Source organism: Ciona intestinalis, chromosome 6 (genome assembly GCF_000224145.3).
Source record: "Ciona intestinalis chromosome 6, KH, whole genome shotgun sequence".
In the NCBI taxonomy this organism is placed as follows: Eukaryota; Metazoa; Chordata; class Ascidiacea; order Phlebobranchia; family Cionidae; genus Ciona; species Ciona intestinalis.
The window spans coordinates 2,124,586-2,141,461 of NC_020171.2; the positions used below are offsets into that span (position 1 = coordinate 2,124,586).

At 37.6% G+C, this 16,876-nt stretch overlaps 5 protein-coding genes across 7 annotated transcripts in view; 3 read left to right on the plus strand and 2 right to left on the minus strand.

The window, feature by feature from the left end:
- LOC100183353 (putative IQ motif and ankyrin repeat domain-containing protein) overlaps positions 1 to 4,510 on the minus strand; it is a 47,449-nt gene extending 42,939 nt beyond the window's left edge. The window contains exons 1-2 of the mRNA XM_002125107.5: positions 4,358 to 4,510; positions 2,532 to 2,691 (exon numbers count right to left, since the gene is read on the minus strand). The gene's annotated coding sequence lies outside the window, so the exon portion shown is untranslated. The remainder of the gene's footprint in view (positions 1 to 2,531; positions 2,692 to 4,357) is intronic.
- LOC100181737 lies at positions 730 to 2,345 on the plus strand. Its single transcript, XM_002131287.4, has 2 exons — positions 730 to 1,778; positions 1,953 to 2,345. Exons 1-2 carry the CDS (start codon positions 1,044 to 1,046, stop codon positions 2,199 to 2,201), a joined length of 984 nt encoding a protein of 327 aa, XP_002131323.3. The 5' UTR covers positions 730 to 1,043; the 3' UTR covers positions 2,202 to 2,345.
- LOC108949544 (amine sulfotransferase-like) lies at positions 3,802 to 7,786 on the plus strand. The gene is made up of 7 exons (XM_018812226.2): positions 3,802 to 4,033; positions 5,233 to 5,346; positions 5,660 to 5,769; positions 6,054 to 6,201; positions 6,713 to 6,828; positions 7,109 to 7,262; positions 7,603 to 7,786. The coding sequence occupies exons 1-7, from the start codon at positions 3,802 to 3,804 to the stop codon at positions 7,713 to 7,715; spliced, it is 987 nt and encodes a 328-aa protein (XP_018667771.1). The 3' UTR covers positions 7,716 to 7,786.
- A 515-nt stretch (positions 7,787 to 8,301) lies between these two features.
- LOC108949546 (catechol O-methyltransferase-like) lies at positions 8,302 to 10,112 on the plus strand. The gene has a single exon (XM_026834848.1). It carries the CDS (start codon positions 9,181 to 9,183, stop codon positions 9,907 to 9,909), a length of 729 nt encoding a protein of 242 aa, XP_026690649.1. The 5' UTR covers positions 8,302 to 9,180; the 3' UTR covers positions 9,910 to 10,112.
- On the minus strand, positions 9,959 to 16,226 carry LOC101242293. Of its 3 annotated transcripts, XM_026834813.1 has the most exons (12): positions 16,057 to 16,226; positions 15,228 to 15,362; positions 14,898 to 14,930; positions 14,528 to 14,652; positions 14,138 to 14,282; positions 12,888 to 13,925; positions 12,510 to 12,575; positions 12,203 to 12,292; positions 11,604 to 11,869; positions 11,146 to 11,334; positions 10,587 to 10,750; positions 9,959 to 10,537 (listed from the first exon to the last, which is right to left on the minus strand). In XM_026834813.1, the coding sequence occupies exons 1-11, from the start codon at positions 16,139 to 16,141 to the stop codon at positions 10,598 to 10,600; spliced, it is 2,325 nt and encodes a 774-aa protein (XP_026690614.1). In that variant the 5' UTR covers positions 16,142 to 16,226; the 3' UTR covers positions 9,959 to 10,537; positions 10,587 to 10,597. The 3 variants fall into 3 exon arrangements, with proteins under 3 accessions (XP_026690614.1, XP_026690615.1, XP_026690613.1); XM_026834814.1 differs by having other exon boundaries at positions 10,322 to 10,750; positions 15,228 to 15,359; XM_026834812.1 differs by having other exon boundaries at positions 10,322 to 10,750.
- Positions 16,227 to 16,876: the final 650 nt, after the last annotated feature.

Sequence of the window (16,876 nt, forward strand, 5' to 3'; positions counted from 1 at the left end):
AAGTATACGGATATCCATATTGCTGGTATTTTAGTAAATATAGTATAAGTAAAAGTAATATAGTTCTTGTTTTCGTTCTCTTTTATTGTCCCATTTGTTAGTAAATATAGAATATCTAAGGAAATACGTATCCGTATCCTATATATTGGGCAATTTTGATATCATGTGCTAACGGTATCCATCTTACCATACAGTACTATACGAGATCCAGCTATTTGGTACCGTATGATATGAAAATAGTTACCGTATGATTACGTATTAAACAAATGTATAACCGTACCCTATATTAAACAGTAACGTTATATGCTAACAGCCTTACCCCACAGTACTATATATAAGCTCTGGCTACTAGTAAACGTATGATACGGTTATCGTATGATTTTGCATTACATTGAAACGGTTAGACTACTTCCGCGTTTTAATGCATACCGCGCTTAATAACAACAGAATAGGATATAACGTTACACTACGTTTTGTTAGAACGCTTATATGATATAACAATAACAAAGTGAGCGTCTGCTTTGATATATAGAAATTTATTAGTGTATGAATTATTTAGTAAGGTGTATGTCAGTTGTTTGAGATTTTGAGTATATAGTACTGTGGGGTAAGATAGGTGTTCCCTAATCGTGTTTTAACAATTAACAACGCTCGTTTAAGAGGTCGCGAGGATATAATTATTTAATTCTGTAAAAAAATGTTTAGTTTAAACTTTCAATTGGGACGATAAAATTGAATAAAAAATGGGCCGTCTTACCCCAACCTACTATATTAGTATTCCGCGAAAGTACTTTAAAGGTTATTAAGTCAACGCTTGTACTTGTGTATATAGTAACCGCATAACAAACTGAACGTAACTTTAATAAGTTATACTGTATATGAACGTTGGACTTATATAGGAAACTGGATACCATTTAGGCGATATATATATATATATCTAATACAATTGGTTGGACTTGAATTTTGTATGATACATGCTCGTGGCACCAGACCATTATAATATATGAACGTTGTGCTTATTGGATATTAAGCGAAAGCTACTCATGGAGGGAAACGCGAGCTGCAAACCGAATTACGAATGGTGTTCGACAGAGCAAGTCAAATCAGTTCTTGGTTCGCTTACTTTTAAAAGCAAAGATAATGCTTGCTTGGAAAATACGCCGGAGTTGGCTATGTCGTCGATTTTAAGAACAGCGAACGGAGATAGGTTCGTACTTTTCGTCAGTAACTTTGCAGAGAACGAAATCGAGGTATGGGAAATAACGAGGACTACAAAACTGATCGCGAAATTCGCTGGGAGAATTTTGGTGCCCGGTTCTAGTGCTTGGTCGAAAATGTCGTGCGACTGCGCGGCTCGTGATGTCTTCAATTTACCCGGTGACGTCACGTACTTTTTTCTTTTCGTGACGTGTCCTGACCTTGGTAGCGTACGTTATATTAGACTTGAATGCGACTTGTCTTGGTTAAAAAAATTCTCAAGTATTTCTATGACCAACGAGTTCAAACACCCTGGACTACATACTCCATCGTCTGTGACGTCATACAGAGGCTGTGACGTCACAGTCGCCATTATCTGCGGATCTTCGGGAATAATTTTCTACTTCAAGTTTTTTAAAAGCGGTGAAGAGAGTAATTCTGTCACGGAATTAAAAAAGTTTGCCAGGAAACGTCACCCTACCTTATGCGCGATGGCGATCGATGATCGCGGGTACACCTACGTCACCAGCGCTCAAAGTGATGACGTCACTGAAATAAATCCGACGCAGCTTGACGAAAAAGTAAGTGTGAATCATTTCGTTCTTATATATTAAATTTTATAAATACCTGTGTTTTTAAAACTTAAATGTTTAAAATTAACCGAAACTAAATCACATTGAAAATTTGTTTTACATACTTTAATATAACTATATATTGATACAAAATCGTGTACATGTTTTTTCCTGTACATTTAGGTTTTCAAATTCGCCGAAGGTATTCACGGAATATCAATAAAGCAAACAAAGACCGAAGCCACCTTGTTAGGAACTGTTACAAAACTAAACCGCTTGGTGGCGCTAAGTGGCCACAAGAATGACGTCATCAGCACGCCTGCGTTTGGTTTAAAAAACCCGCGAAGTATTTTATCGGTTTCGGATTTAGTTATTTTAGCAGGGCGAAGTACGGGCACAAATAGCGCAAAGGTTTTGTTTTTTACTTTGTGAATAATAGCTATTACAGATATTATTTGTTGCTTTTATTTTAAATGCACTTTACACTATGGAATACAAGTCTGAATAAAAGAATTTATGTATTCTATAACGGCATGTGTTAGTTTTAATCATTGGGTTATAGCATGGAATATTTTAGTAGCATTCCTCTAAAGTAAGATGAGAACTTTTGCGGAATCTCATTAACTTATAAAAAAGGTTTCAGCATGAGGTATGTACAATTGTAAAATAGTGATTTTAATTAATATTGTGTGTGTGTGCAAACAAACCCAAAGTGTCAGTGAAAGTTGAGCTTATAGAACGTGGTTCAAACGCCAGACTTACAGTTAGTATACCACATTTGGGTTGAGTTGTTATACGGCAGTCGTCCCTTACAACTCGTATGTGAACTGGATGTCTGTGTTGGACAAAACCTCACGAACTTTCGCATCGAGTCGGTTTGATTGTTCATCCGTAAAGTGGGTTTTCCAATCGCCAACGATGCCTAAAGAAGATATATAGTAGGGTGGGGAAAGATGGAAGACCTTTTCAATTTATTTTCTCGTCCCATTTGTTAGTAAACAAAGAAAATTTAAAGAATCATAAAACCGTATCCTCACGACTCCCGTAGACCGCTGTTAATTGTTTAAAACACGATCAGGATATTTGGATATTATGTCCTAAAGGTGTCGCATCTCCCCACAACCTACTCGTACAATACATGAAACTAATTTCCGAGATTAATCATTGACTTAAGTGGTTGATGTTACGGTATATCTATATGCCCTATGGCGATAGTGTTAATCTTATGTTCCGCCCTATCACACCAGTCATTTACAGTTTCATTGCTACAGTATAGGGTTACATATGCGTATCGAGTAGGTGCGTATGTACATATATATAAATGTAAATATAACTCTATATAGGTAACTGTATATATGTACGTACATGTACGTATGTATATACCTGTGTATGTATATATGTGTACGGGTGTTTTTATGTATATAACTCTATATACAATAACTGTATATATAGGTAGATTTATGTAACCGTTTCGATGCGTGCTGAAGCCCGTCTGCATATATCCGTGTAACTATATATACAGCATAATCTAATTTATATTTTTGTGTAAAGGTGACTGTACACAGTATCCGGAATTCGTCCGTTTTGTCTGTTTTGTCCGGATTTCGCTGCCGCATGCGGAACTCTGAAATGGGTTTGCATACGACTTCGCATGCCGGATACTGTGTGTACAGTCACCTTAACAATTACCGCACAAGTTATCTGATTTATTTACATTAACCTATATATGTTTTTATTATATAGTATAAATAACCTATATATATTATAAAACCATGAGTTTTTTTGTTATATACAGTAGGGTGGGGGAAGACGGGACACCTTTTACCTATATTTTCTCGCCCCGTTTAGTAGTAAACAAAAAACATTCCAGAAATTTTAAAACTATATGCCCATGTCTTTCATTGACCGTTAGTAATTGTTTAAAACACGATCAGGATATTTACATATTATGTGCTAAAGGTGTCCCATCTTCCCCCACCCTACTACATATTATGTTTTCATTACAGTATAGTAAACGTAGCAATTAGAAAACATGGATTTTTCCTATGTTCGCTCAATTACAAGTCTATTGCCTAAAAACGTTCGTCCAGATTTCCAGCCGTATTATGATTACATGAAAGACGTGTTTGTGGACAATCCACGCATCCAGCAATATAATGGATACAACTTGTACCCGGGGTTCGAACCGAGTACTGCAGATTACGTTTGCAACAAATGGAAACCAAGAAAAAATGACGTCATTATTTGCGCATATCCTAAAACAGGTAGGCTGTAAGTATAGTAGGTATATGGAAAGATGAAACACCTTTTTATTTTATTTTCCTGCCCTATTTGGTAGTAAACATAGAACATTCAATGAATTATAAAACCGTATCCCTACGACTCCCATAAACCGCTGTTAATTGTTTAAAACACGATCAAGCTATTTGGATAATGTGTGCTAAAGGTGTCCCGACTTCCCCCCTAACTATATTTATTTGTATAATACGAACTTTTAACCCGAAGCCACCAGATGTGCCATTTATCTTAAAGGCAAGTGTTGGTATATGTACGATTATATAGCCATAACCAAAACACAATGTACTTACGTAACGACCTCGTATTGATGCCTGCAAGGTTCTACGTCGAATAATAGGCGTTTAATATTTGCGATTTTAACAACAGATGTTGCCTATAACAGTATTATTACTAACTTTTTGCTGCAAATGTTTTTTCCTATATTAAACAATCAAGTTAAAAATAAATATTAGCAAATATTCAGGTAAATTAACCAATAAGTTTAAAAGCGGAAAAAAACAACTATATACTGTACAAAACACACGTTATTGCTTCTGAGTTACTATACAACACATAATTGTGCTCTTAATAAAAGTCCTAAACACAAGCTATACACTGCATAAGATTCGACTGCTATTGTGATACAGTAGTCTTCAATTCAACGCTTTTGTGCTAACTGAGGAAAAAAGCGAGAAAACTAAAGGCGCCAAACACTGATTACAACAAGTGGAATTCAGGCATAAAACGTCGTACTGTATACGGTTGAGTGAGCATAGGTGTAAACGGTAAACAACCCGTACGAAAGGCGTAAAGTGGCACAATAATTGTTTAAAACGGCAGTTTGCTAAATTTTACAAAAATTAATATGTTTTTTTGGGGGTAAGGTGGATACAATCACATACAATATCCATAGGTTTCATTTTCCACAATTACACACGATTTGTATAATATACTGGGGGGAGGATGGGACGCCTTTAGCACATAATATCCAAATATCCTGATTGTGTTTTAAACAATTAACAACGGTCTATAATGGTTGTGAGGATACGGTTTTATAATTCCTTTTGAGTTCTTCGTTTACTGCCATGGGACAAGAAAGTGGAACGAAAAGGCGTCCCATCTTTCCCCACCCTACTATACCTTGGAGTCGGCCATGTATTTTGTTTCATGTTTTACTTTAATAAAGGGACAAATTGGCTCCAAGAGATCACAAGACAAATAATCTATCTCAAAGACCCGGAGTTGCTTCAGAAAACCAAAGCCTTTTCGCATTTTTATTCTTTGCTCGCATACGGACCGGGTAAGCTGTAATACTCATTAAATTTTAAAATACATTCTAGGGGTCGATGCTGCTACCATTGTGGGTGTATTTGTCTTTGGGTAAGACTCTGAACGGTAATGGCTTGAACCCAGTAGTCGCTTGTGTGTTGTTCATATTGTTTGTCATACATAAACACCATAAAATATTTCATGTTAGTTTTAGTGCATGTCTTGCTCGTGGACACATACACCTATTATGCTACCAGCGCCGAGCATCGAACCCATCACCTCTTGGTCACAGAATTGCTTCTTAAAGCCACTGTGCCGTAATATTTCATGCTTTTTCGCTGCAGCATCCAAATATGAAATTACGGATAAACTTGAAATACCGAGACGTATCTTTGGAACGAATCTACCATCTCAGTGCCTTAATTTAGAAAAGTTTAAACGCATTGGGACAAAGGTTAGTATTCGTTTGGTAGGTTGGGGTAAGATGGTCCATATTTTCATTTTCTTTTATCGTTGTTTTAATTGTAAAAATATATTTTTTACAGAAATATATAATCATGGCCTCCTATAAAAGAGCGTTGTTATTTGTTTAAAGTACTACAAGAAAACATGGGATAACATGTGCTAACGGTATCAATTATACTTCACATTATTAAACCTAGTTTAGGTTTCTAAACATTCAACAGCATACTTGTGTTTGGCTTTATGGATGACAAGTAATTGTAACATTCTATACAGTTGATCCACGTTATCCGTAACCCCAAGGATCAAGCGGTATCGTGGTATTACTTTGCCCAGCACCACCCCTTCATTGCTGCCGGGGTACAACCATTTGACCAACATTGTCCCAAAGACGTGGAAAAGTTTATAGACAACTGCATTGAAGGTGATTTAATCATTGTGTGCGTTTAAACTATACATTGTACTTTGAAGCGTTATTTATAAACTTTATTATCGTTTGTTAACATACATGCGGTAACTCGTAAGCTGGCACGAGGTGTTAAACCCGTGTTATAACGACTGTCGTTTTCCGGCCACGCGAGGATAAAGTAAATTACATTCATTCATTCATTGTTAATTGTAAACAGGTTAACTCTTGCCACAAATCCCGTGGTCACCAATGTGTTGTCTATAATGTCAACTAGTAAAAAAATCACCTAAATGTTACAAATGTGGTAACTCGTAAGCGGGCACGAGGTGCATGAAACAGAACACACGTGGTATAACGACCGTCGTTGCCCCCACCACGCGAGGATACATAATTTACATATACGTGCCAACTCGTAAGCGGGCACGAGGTGTATGAAACAGAACACCCGTGTTATAAGAACTGTCGTTGCCCCGCCACGCGAGGATAAATAAGTTACATTCATTCATTCATTGCTTTTTATACCCAGGGTCTCAAAGGTTTTTCGGATTGGAAAATGAAGGTTACCTTCACCACGTAAGAGGATGGTACGATCATAAGGGAGATCCCAACATTCTATTTATCTCATTCGAAGATTTAAAACGCGTAAGTTAAATATTTCGATATTCGGAACGAGTTAGAGAACACTTTGAAATTAAAAAAAAAAAACCTTTAGTGTGAAATGTGTAACTTGGTTTATCTTCGCGTGGCGGGGAAATGACAGTCGTTGTGACAAGGGTGTTCTGTATCATACACCTCGTGCTTGCCTGCTCACGAGTCGTTACATAACTATATGTATGTTGTTTAAGTGTTCTTACCGTCTATACCTGTTTTATGACCAATTATAACCATTGAGCAATTTCCTTTTTCAATCTTTCTTTTACAGGACTTGCCGAAAGAAATTCGTAAGATTGCGAAATTCATTGACGTCCAAATATCGGACAGTGATGTAAACGATATCGTAGCTAACACTGCGATAAATAAGATGCCACAAACTGAGAAAACGAATAATGATATTTCAAAGTCCATGATTCGGAAAGGTGAAGACTGAAGTCCAAACTCAGTAGTAATTTTGCATGTAATGTAATGTAAAAAAATTTGTTTCGAAATATAATTCTGAAGTATTACCTATATGTGCTTTTTGTTCAATATTTTACTTGTATCGGAATCTTTGTCTATGCAATAATATAGGAAGTAAGACGGATACCGTTGGCACATATTACACCATGTTTTCTAATCATGTTGTGAACTATAAATAACGTCTTTTTATAGTCGCGAGGATACCGTTTTATGATTCTTTAAATTTACTACCAAATGGAACAAGAGAATAGATTGAAACGGTGTCCCATCTTTCCCCACCCTACTATATGTCTTCTTTAGGCATCGTTGGCGATTGGAAAACCCACTTTACAGATGAACAATCAAACCGACTCGATGCGAAAGTTCGTGAGGTTTTGTCCAACACAGACATCCAGTTCACATACGAGTTGTAATGGACAACTGCGGTATAACATCTCAACTCAAATGTGGTATCCCTACAGACTTATATACTGCTTCCCCAGGACTCTAATGGCGTGGTTATTTGTTGTTAACCCTATAAGAATGTATATTAGGGTGGGGTAAGATGGTACAGCCTTTTTATTGTCCCATTTGGTTAACAACCAAAAGGTATTTACAGAATTTAACTAACTGTATCCTCATTTTACTAAATTTTAATTAAACTGACTACTTAGAAAGACGTCCGTATTTGTAAGCAAGTAAATCTAACGTATTTATCCACGCTGCTGGAAAAGGTCACCTATGTGTAATATCCGGTTTCTAGCTAGCGTAGTACGGTATTTTCAGAATATAGGCCAGTATGCAGCAGTCCCCTTTTATAACGTAACATATGTATAACGTAATTTCAGTTGCCTCTTCGAAAACGTTAGCGAAGATAAGTTTGTTTAATGAACGAAGAGAAGGGAAATAACAGCAAAACAGCAGTTGTTAAAACATGTTATATGTTTAAAGCGTGAGAAAGTGGGTCAGTTAAAAGGCGTGGCTGTTGAACCCTTAATCAGTAAAAATAGTTATGTTAAGCTTGGGTTAAAACGTATTTTTGGAATAGAACTGTACTGATCAAGTCACATTAATCGCTAAACCGAAACCTAACATAGCGATTTATTATAAAACGGGGATGGCCGCGTACCAGTCTGTGTTTTACATTGTTATGACAAACGGTACTCGGAAAACGAACGGATAGCAGCCGTAGTGAGATAAAAGAAAGAGATAGAGAAGTTTGCTGAAGCGATGAATTTGCCAATGCAAACAGCAAAGCTTGAAGCGTAACCTATTTATTATGGCAGAAAACTAGGTTAAAAAGTTACATGGTAATGTATGGCAGTGTAGAAAGGTACAGTATATTGTATTAGGGTGACTGGGTATAGTTTTACTTGAAGTCAAAGCAACAGTAGTTGTACCAAGCTAATGTTAACGCTGTTGGGTTGCGTTGATCAGTTTATGCTCGCGCCCATTTCAACTTAAACGACTCTATAACGCTAGGTCGACAACTCGGTTTATTAACGAACAAACGAGTGGCATTGAGGACAAGCGTGACGACAGCAAGAGAACAAGAAAGCTCATACTGCCCTCATAACGCAGAAATAAGATGGTTTTATAGCATACAGAACGCGTAGGAATGCAGTTCCACCAGGAACAGATAATAGGCACCAATGAATGGCAGGCTGTCATATCATTTCCTTACAATATTGTGAAACGCCGGATGTGTCGCTGAGTCATACAAAAAACATAGTAAACTAGCATAACAGTTGCGCCATATGTGATAGTTAAGCCAGATTTTAAACCCGACGCGGCCGTTTTGAACCTTCATGAGTTACGTAAAGTTTGGATAAACGTTAATCTTCGCTTAACCAAAGGAAAAATTAAATAGTATTGATAAGTGTTTGGCCATTTTTTGATATGTTTCACCATTCCGTAGCGTTAAGGCCTTTCTCTTGTAACCAGACCATACTACTTAACGTTTGCAATATGTTTCACGATGAGGAGTTTCCTCCCCGTATTCTGGATCACGTTATGAAAAACGCGATAAAAGGTGACGTCACAAACGTCATTGACGTCATAGACAAATATTGTTGGAGCGTGGAAATCGCGATGAATGTTGGTGACGTCAAAGGAGCGATTTTGGATAAGTCGTTTTTGGAAGCGTCGCCGAAAAATGTTCTGGAAATTGGCTGCTATTGCGGGTATAGCGCTCTTAGAATGAGTAGACTGCTAAAAGAAGACGCAAAGATATTCACCATAGAAGCAAGTTCACAATACGCTGATGTTGCGCAGGAAATTATATCCTTTGCAGGCATGGAGAAAAAGGTGCAAATTCTGCGCGGTTTGAGCGACGAAGTTTTGCCAACTATTGCTGAAAAATGCGGGGTTCGGACTTTTGACTTTGTTTTTATTGACCATGCTAAAGAGCTTTATAAGCGGGATCTTATCATGCTGGAGAATCTTGGGTTAATAAGGCAAGGAACGACTATTATGGCTGATAACGTCATATTCCCAGGTTGCCCAGATTACTTGGAGTATGTAAGAAATAGCCCGAAGTTTGAATGCACAAACTACCCGTCGAAATTGGAATACTGCGAGAACAGAGAGGACGCGATGGAAAAATCAATTTATCTACCCGGAAATTAAAAAGACGAACTTTATCGTATTCATATCATATATAGTATAGGGATGGGGTAAGATAAACTTTGTTTTTATTTTCTTTTATCGTCCTATTTGGTGGTAAATAAAATAAAAAAATGCTACAAAGTTCCCTTAGTATATACCGCATGTGTGAGATTCGACATGATGTGTATAAATGTTCATTTAAATAAATATAATTCCAACTAAAATGCAAAGGCTTTTTTTAGAAAGACGTCCGTATTTGTAAGTAAGTAAATGCAACTAATTTATCCTCGCATGACGGGGCAACAACAGTCGTTATAACACGCGTGTTCTGTTTCATACGCCTCGTGTTAGCTTACCAGTTACCACGTATATATGGAACTAGTTTATCCTTGCATGACAGGGCAACAACAGTTGTTATAACACGGGTGCTCTGTTTCATACGCTTCGTGCCCGCTGTAAGTTACCACGTACATGCCACTTTCGGCAACCTATTAGTAACCATTATTGGGTTAAAGCAACTCCTGCTAATGTCTTTCCCAAAGCACGCATACGCCCACAATAATAGCAGGGACTCGGACCCATTTCCTCTTGAATAAATAAGCTGCGATTGCACAAAGTGGTAGCAGCGCCGGGGATCGTACCCAAACCCCTATTGAATAAAGCATATGAATACTGAATGCAATCAATAAAAAATGCACCTGAAACTCTTCTACGAAGGTGCCGTACACTGCCGTTCAATTATGGCACTTAATGATTGAGCCTCTCTATCTGTTTGTGCGGTGTGGGGTGTAATAAACGAATGCACCGTTTTACGACGGATTGTTTGACGAATTATATGTGTGCCGACATCAATTTCCAATTCCTGTTATAAAGTTACATGTATATTGTTATGATAATAAAAAAATACCAAGTATTTCCTAATCGTGTTTTTTACAACCGACATTGCTTTTTTAGAGTCATGAAAATACGGTTATATATTTCTGTAAATGTTCCTTGTTTACTACCAAAACACCCTTGTTATAACGACTGTCGTTGCCCGTCACGCAGGGATAAATAAGTTATATTCTACTCCGTTACTCAAAAGCGCCGATAAACTAAAATAAAAACATAAACAATTTACGTCGGTCTATACGGGAGTCGTGATGATATGGCTATATAATTTTTTAATGTTTTTGTTTACTACCAAATGGGACAAGAAAATATAATAAAAAGGTGTCCCATATTCCCCACCGTATAACAAAGATACAAATTTAGTACCGTGGAGACGATTGAGTTCAAGCTTTGCTGTAGAAGTCTTTGTTCATGCTCGTTTGCATTACGTCCCATACCTCCTGCTTCGTCGTTAAAACACCCCCACATTGTAAGGCGGCAATTTATCTTCACTAAGATCCTACATATGTCTTCTACGGAACTGAGGTTGTTGCACATTATGTACATTTCATCAACCTGTAAATTAATGAGTAAAACTTATATAGACTTTTAGTGAACTCTGAGCTGTGACCATTCTTGTATTTTGCTCACTTCTCTACAATGTAACACGTTTTTTAAAGAGAAATAAATATAAAGGTTTACATTAACAATTTGGTGACCGCTGGGTGAAAGAAATTGCCGTTAAGCGCCGTGCACACATATACATACGGTACAACTTGCCCAGAAACACATACCCCCTACTTTGCAATACATTTTTTTAAATAGAAACAAAAAAGGTGTCTTACCGTTCCTCTCATGTTAATTATTGCGTCACAGATATGCACGAAAGCGTTCGAATCCATACTACAATTGTAGAATCCTAATCTGAAGACTTTTTTCGAAACATGGCGTAGTATCAGCCCTATAGCATGAGCTTCGCTGATAGAAAGCGACGTAAAACTGAAGTTGGCGTTGATGGAAGGAAAGCAGCTTGCCATGTACTTGGTGATCTCTCGGCTGTTAAACTCCCGCCCTTGCATCATTATGTCGAGAATCCTTTTCTTTGTAGAATCTGTTAAAAAAATATAAAGAAAATCAAGTATTGAAGTGGTTACTAATGGGTTGTCTAAATTGTCAGCCATGCATAAAGACAGTCACCCACAAAGTTACATACGTAGCAACTCGTAAGCGTGCACGAGATATATAAAACAGAACACCCGTGTTATAATGACTGTCGTTTTCTATTAATCAAGTTACATTACATTGTTATATTTGTGGCAAGGCTTAGTCCAGGAGTCACACTGTTAGCATAGACTTTCAATTTTAGCACGGGTGTTGGGGCAATGCGCAAAGTTAGACACATATGTCTCTTTTAGCCAAAGGATCTATAATATTTTTATTTTACCTTTCGGGCGTTGGTCTTGGCGTGCACATAGTTTTCTGTATTTCGACAGCGTGTTTTGTAAATACCAGTCTCCCTTTAGTTTTCGAGCCGCTGTATAAAATGAATGTATAGAAATGATGGAGTAGCACACCTTTAGAACATAATATCCAAATATCCTGATTGTGTTTTAAACTATTAACAATGGTCTATGGGAGTCGTAGCGATACGGTTTTATAATTCTTTAAATGTTCTTTGTTTACTACCAAATGTGACGAGAGAATAGAATGAAAAGGTGTCTCACCCCACCCTCCTTACGATAAATACGTACCTCGGAATCTGTACAACGCCTCTGGTCTAGGAATATTAAGTCGTCGTCGTATGATTACTCGTTTCTCTACAAAAAATAAAAGAAGAAGAATAAAGCGTAGCTGATATAATTCTAACGTATGTTCTACCTTTAGTATAGCTTTATATTACTGTGGAGTAAGATGGATACCATTAGCATATAATATCCCATAATTCGTAATCGTTTTTTAACCATTAACAACGCTATTTCAGAGTCGTGAAACTACGGTATATTTTAATCTGTATATATTTTTTATTTAGCTCCCGCCAAAATCTCCCGCGTAAACTTCCCGCCAAATATAATTCTATAACATATATTCATATTATATACACCTTTATACACAGAACCTTATATAGATACCTTTGTATCGTTTGTTGTCAATCAACAATCCAGAAACGAACCTTCTCACCACAGCCCAATGATCAGTATCCAGCTTCTCTTTCACAAACTTCTTAAAGTCACCAAAAGCCATATCAAATACAATATGATGCGCTGATAAATATTCCTGCAAGCATTGGTGCGAAAAGCAAAGCAGAGTGTCGTCATCATACAGCTTGTCTGTACACCCACGGTATCCCATTACACAAACCATAACGTCTTGTACTAAACTTGCATCAAGACCTTGAGCCTTCATTTCTCTATCAGTTATAAGCACTGTGCCTGCACGTGTAGCTTTATACGCGATTTGACCGAGTTTTTCTCGTAAGTTTGTTATATCAGCATGCTTCGTGTGCTTTGACCGCCGTAGCATTTCCAGCACTGTAGAAAATAGTTGCGTCGAAGTTGTGATGACGTCGATTTTGGTGTCCTCTTGTGAAAGATAGGCGTTCACCGTATAGTTTAGCATCAGCGGGTTCAAACATAGTGATAATAACTGTGGTGCGTTCTTGTTTATCGTATCCCACAGTACCTCAGCTTTGGCACCAGCAATGCGATGAAACAGCACTCTCATGTCGTTAAAGTTTAGGTCCTGAATATACACAGTGGTATGAGGTCGTAATCGAATCGGTAATGGCAACATCATGTAAGGTCGTGACGTCACCAGCACTTGCGTCATCGGTAAAAAGTTCCCGCAGCATAAATTTGATATGACGTCACTCACGCAAGATTTTGTGACGTAGGATACTTTTGGGGGATTTTCTTTCATGGCCCAACGAGCCTGGTCGTACCCATCCAACATTATTGAGCATTTCGACTGATTTTTCATCACCCATTCAAACGCTAGGTCCCTGGTGTGTTGGTCCAACTCAGGGTGCGCGAAATCCAACAGAAGTTCCTTTAATGTTATCAGTGTTGCACTGTCGTAGTTTAGGTTCATAAACTTTAAATGGAAACACACGCACCCGCAGCGAGTTTCTAAACGATCTGATAACACTGTTTTTCCACAGCCCGGATCCCCTGTGTAATGTGGTATGCATATAGATGGATAAATGGACTTATTTAATCTTGCATGGCGGGGCAATGACATCATTCGTTAAAACAACGGGTGTTTTGTTCCATACACCGCTTGCTCGGTTACAAGTTACCACGTATGTAACTTTGTGCCGGGTAATTGTTTTTTCTGACTGGGTGAAAATTCAAACAACCCATACGTACAAACAAAGTAATACCTATTAATGCGATGTATCGTTTTTCTTTCCATAACTGAATAAGTTCTTCGAAAGTTAAGTCTCCTTGTCCACCAATTAAAGAGCGGTCGGTAGATGGCGTATAGACGTCACCATCGGGCAGAAAACCCCCTTCGTAGAAAGACACCTGCAAAGCAACAGAAAAATGAATCAAAATAAACAGTCGTTATAACATGGGTCTTCTGTTTCATACACCTCGTGCCTGATTACGAGTTAACACGTATGAAACTTTGTGGGTGATTGCGTTTTTTGTATGGCTTACAATTTAGCCAGCAATGGTGGCAGCGGAGAACCTTGAACACGTAACCTCTGGGTTAAAGCCAGGCGCGCTATAACCACCGGAGTCCAGCTATCTACTTTTACGAGTCTCACCTTAGATAGCCTGGGGGTTACAACGGGTGTATCGTGATTCTGATGGCTGTAAATGGCATTTACTTTTCGTTTCACTGCTATTGCTTCAATTACTTCTTCAATTGCTTGTTTCATCAAAGCAGTATCTGAAAACATTTAGAATTACCTACAATGCAAAACACCGTCGCTGCAGCACAGTGGTTAGCGTATCTGACTTTGGCATAGAGGATACATGTGAAAGAAGCTTGATACTGCTACCATTATGGGCGTATGTGTCCTTAAGCAAGACACCGAGGTGTATGAAACAGAACACCTGTGGTATAACGACTGACGTTGTCTCACGCGAGGATACGGCAGTGACCATATTTATTTAAAAAGACTTTCTATATACCTTTTTCACGTACGCTGCCTGTTCTTGATGTACCTGTCGATTTAATACAGCAATTAGAATCATACTATGTTGATATGTACAGAGTTATATGATATTTAAAGATAAATAAAACACAACGTTTACAGTTTTCGCCACTATGGGTTTGAGGCTTAATATTGCCAGTTGCCACCCTTACTGGCGCTTGCCACAACTAGTAAACGGGTACGAGGTGTATAAAACAGAACACCCGCGTTATAACGACTGATGTGCCCCGTCACATGCAAGATTAAATAAGTTACATACATTCATTTATTCATAAATAGGTAAATAAATCCTTTTCCATGGTATCACCTGCGGGAATCTCCCTATCTATGACGCCACCACCAGCAACAGTTTGTATCGGGCAGCTAGAAATATTAAACTCGTTTTTGTTTCCGCTGTCAATTGTGACGAAGTTTTGTTGAAGTGTAATATTTCCAGAACCTGCTTTGGAACGTAGTTTATAATCAGCTTACCCTGTAAGAACTCGTGAATTGACATATATGTGCTATTTAAGTATATAGTACTGTGAGGGCCATCGCAGACAAACTATTATATATTAGTGCGGGGGAAGATGGGACACCTTTAGCAGATAATTCCCAAGTGTCCTAATCGTGTTTTAAACAATTAACAACAGTCTATGGGAGTCGTGGGGATATAGTTTTATAAATCTTTTAGTGTTCTTTTTTTACTGATAAATGGGACGAAAAAATACAGTTAGTATGTGTCCCATCTTCTCCCACCCTACTGTATATTAGTGCGGGGGATTTCCTGAGCTCGAGCTTTCGAAACTACAAGCGAACTGAGACAACAAAGCATGCATTTATTCATTAATTAATTATATTAGTTTGATATAAAATGGTCCATGTTTTCATTCCTTTTTATCGGTACCTTTTATCGTAAACAAAGAACATTCACAGGATTATAAAACCGTATTCTCACGACTTCAAAACAGCGTTGGTAATTATTAAGAACACGGTTATGAAATATGGGATATTATGTGTTAACGACAGCCATCTTACCCAACAGCAGCACTGTATAGGTATTACAATCTACAGCTATATAGTAGGGGGGAAACTTCAGCACATAATATCTAAATACCATGATCCACACAGTGCTCTAATCTAGTCCTTACACGTACCTTCTGTACCGATTTGAGGCAACTGAGAAGTCAAGTCCGTTAGTTGTTCGGTTATCACTCGTTGACTTTCAAGAACATTCTCCATATTCACAATTTTGATTCAATCCTAATCTTTCAGGTCTAAATTGCACTTGTTATTACTAGTGTCATAACATAAAGAACTGGAAAATTGAACCGACAGCTTAAACAATATATAGTAGGGTGGGAGAAGACGGGACACCTTACGCACATAATATCGAAATATTTGATCGTGTTTTAAATAATTAACAACGGTCTATTGGAGTCGCGAGAAAACGTTTTTATAATTCTTTAAATTTTCTTTGTTTTCCACTAAATGAGACAAGAAAATAGAATGTAAATGTGTCCCATCTTTCCCACTCTACTATACATATCAGGTTAAGCATGATAGGTTGGGGTAAGATGGGACATGTTTTTATTCTCCTTTATTGTCTCATTTGGTAGTAAAACAATATCTACATGACTATAACAGTACCCTCACAACTGTGTAATATGTTCTATAACGGTATCTTACTCCACAGTAATGTACTATATTAAACATAAAACTCCAAAAGCTACTTTCCTAACTTGTAAACAAACTGTAAATACAAATAAAATGTAATCTTTACACAGTAAACTAAACACTGTACTACTAACTGTATCGCAGGCAAGGATTGCATAGCACACCAGACACAACTTGCCTCAAACCCTATGCGTTGCTCACTTTGCGTGGGAAGAAAACAGGAATAAGGAAAACTTTAAGCACCGGTTTATAACTGCTCTATGTGCTTAGAGCTTTACTATTACAGATTTAAAACTAAAA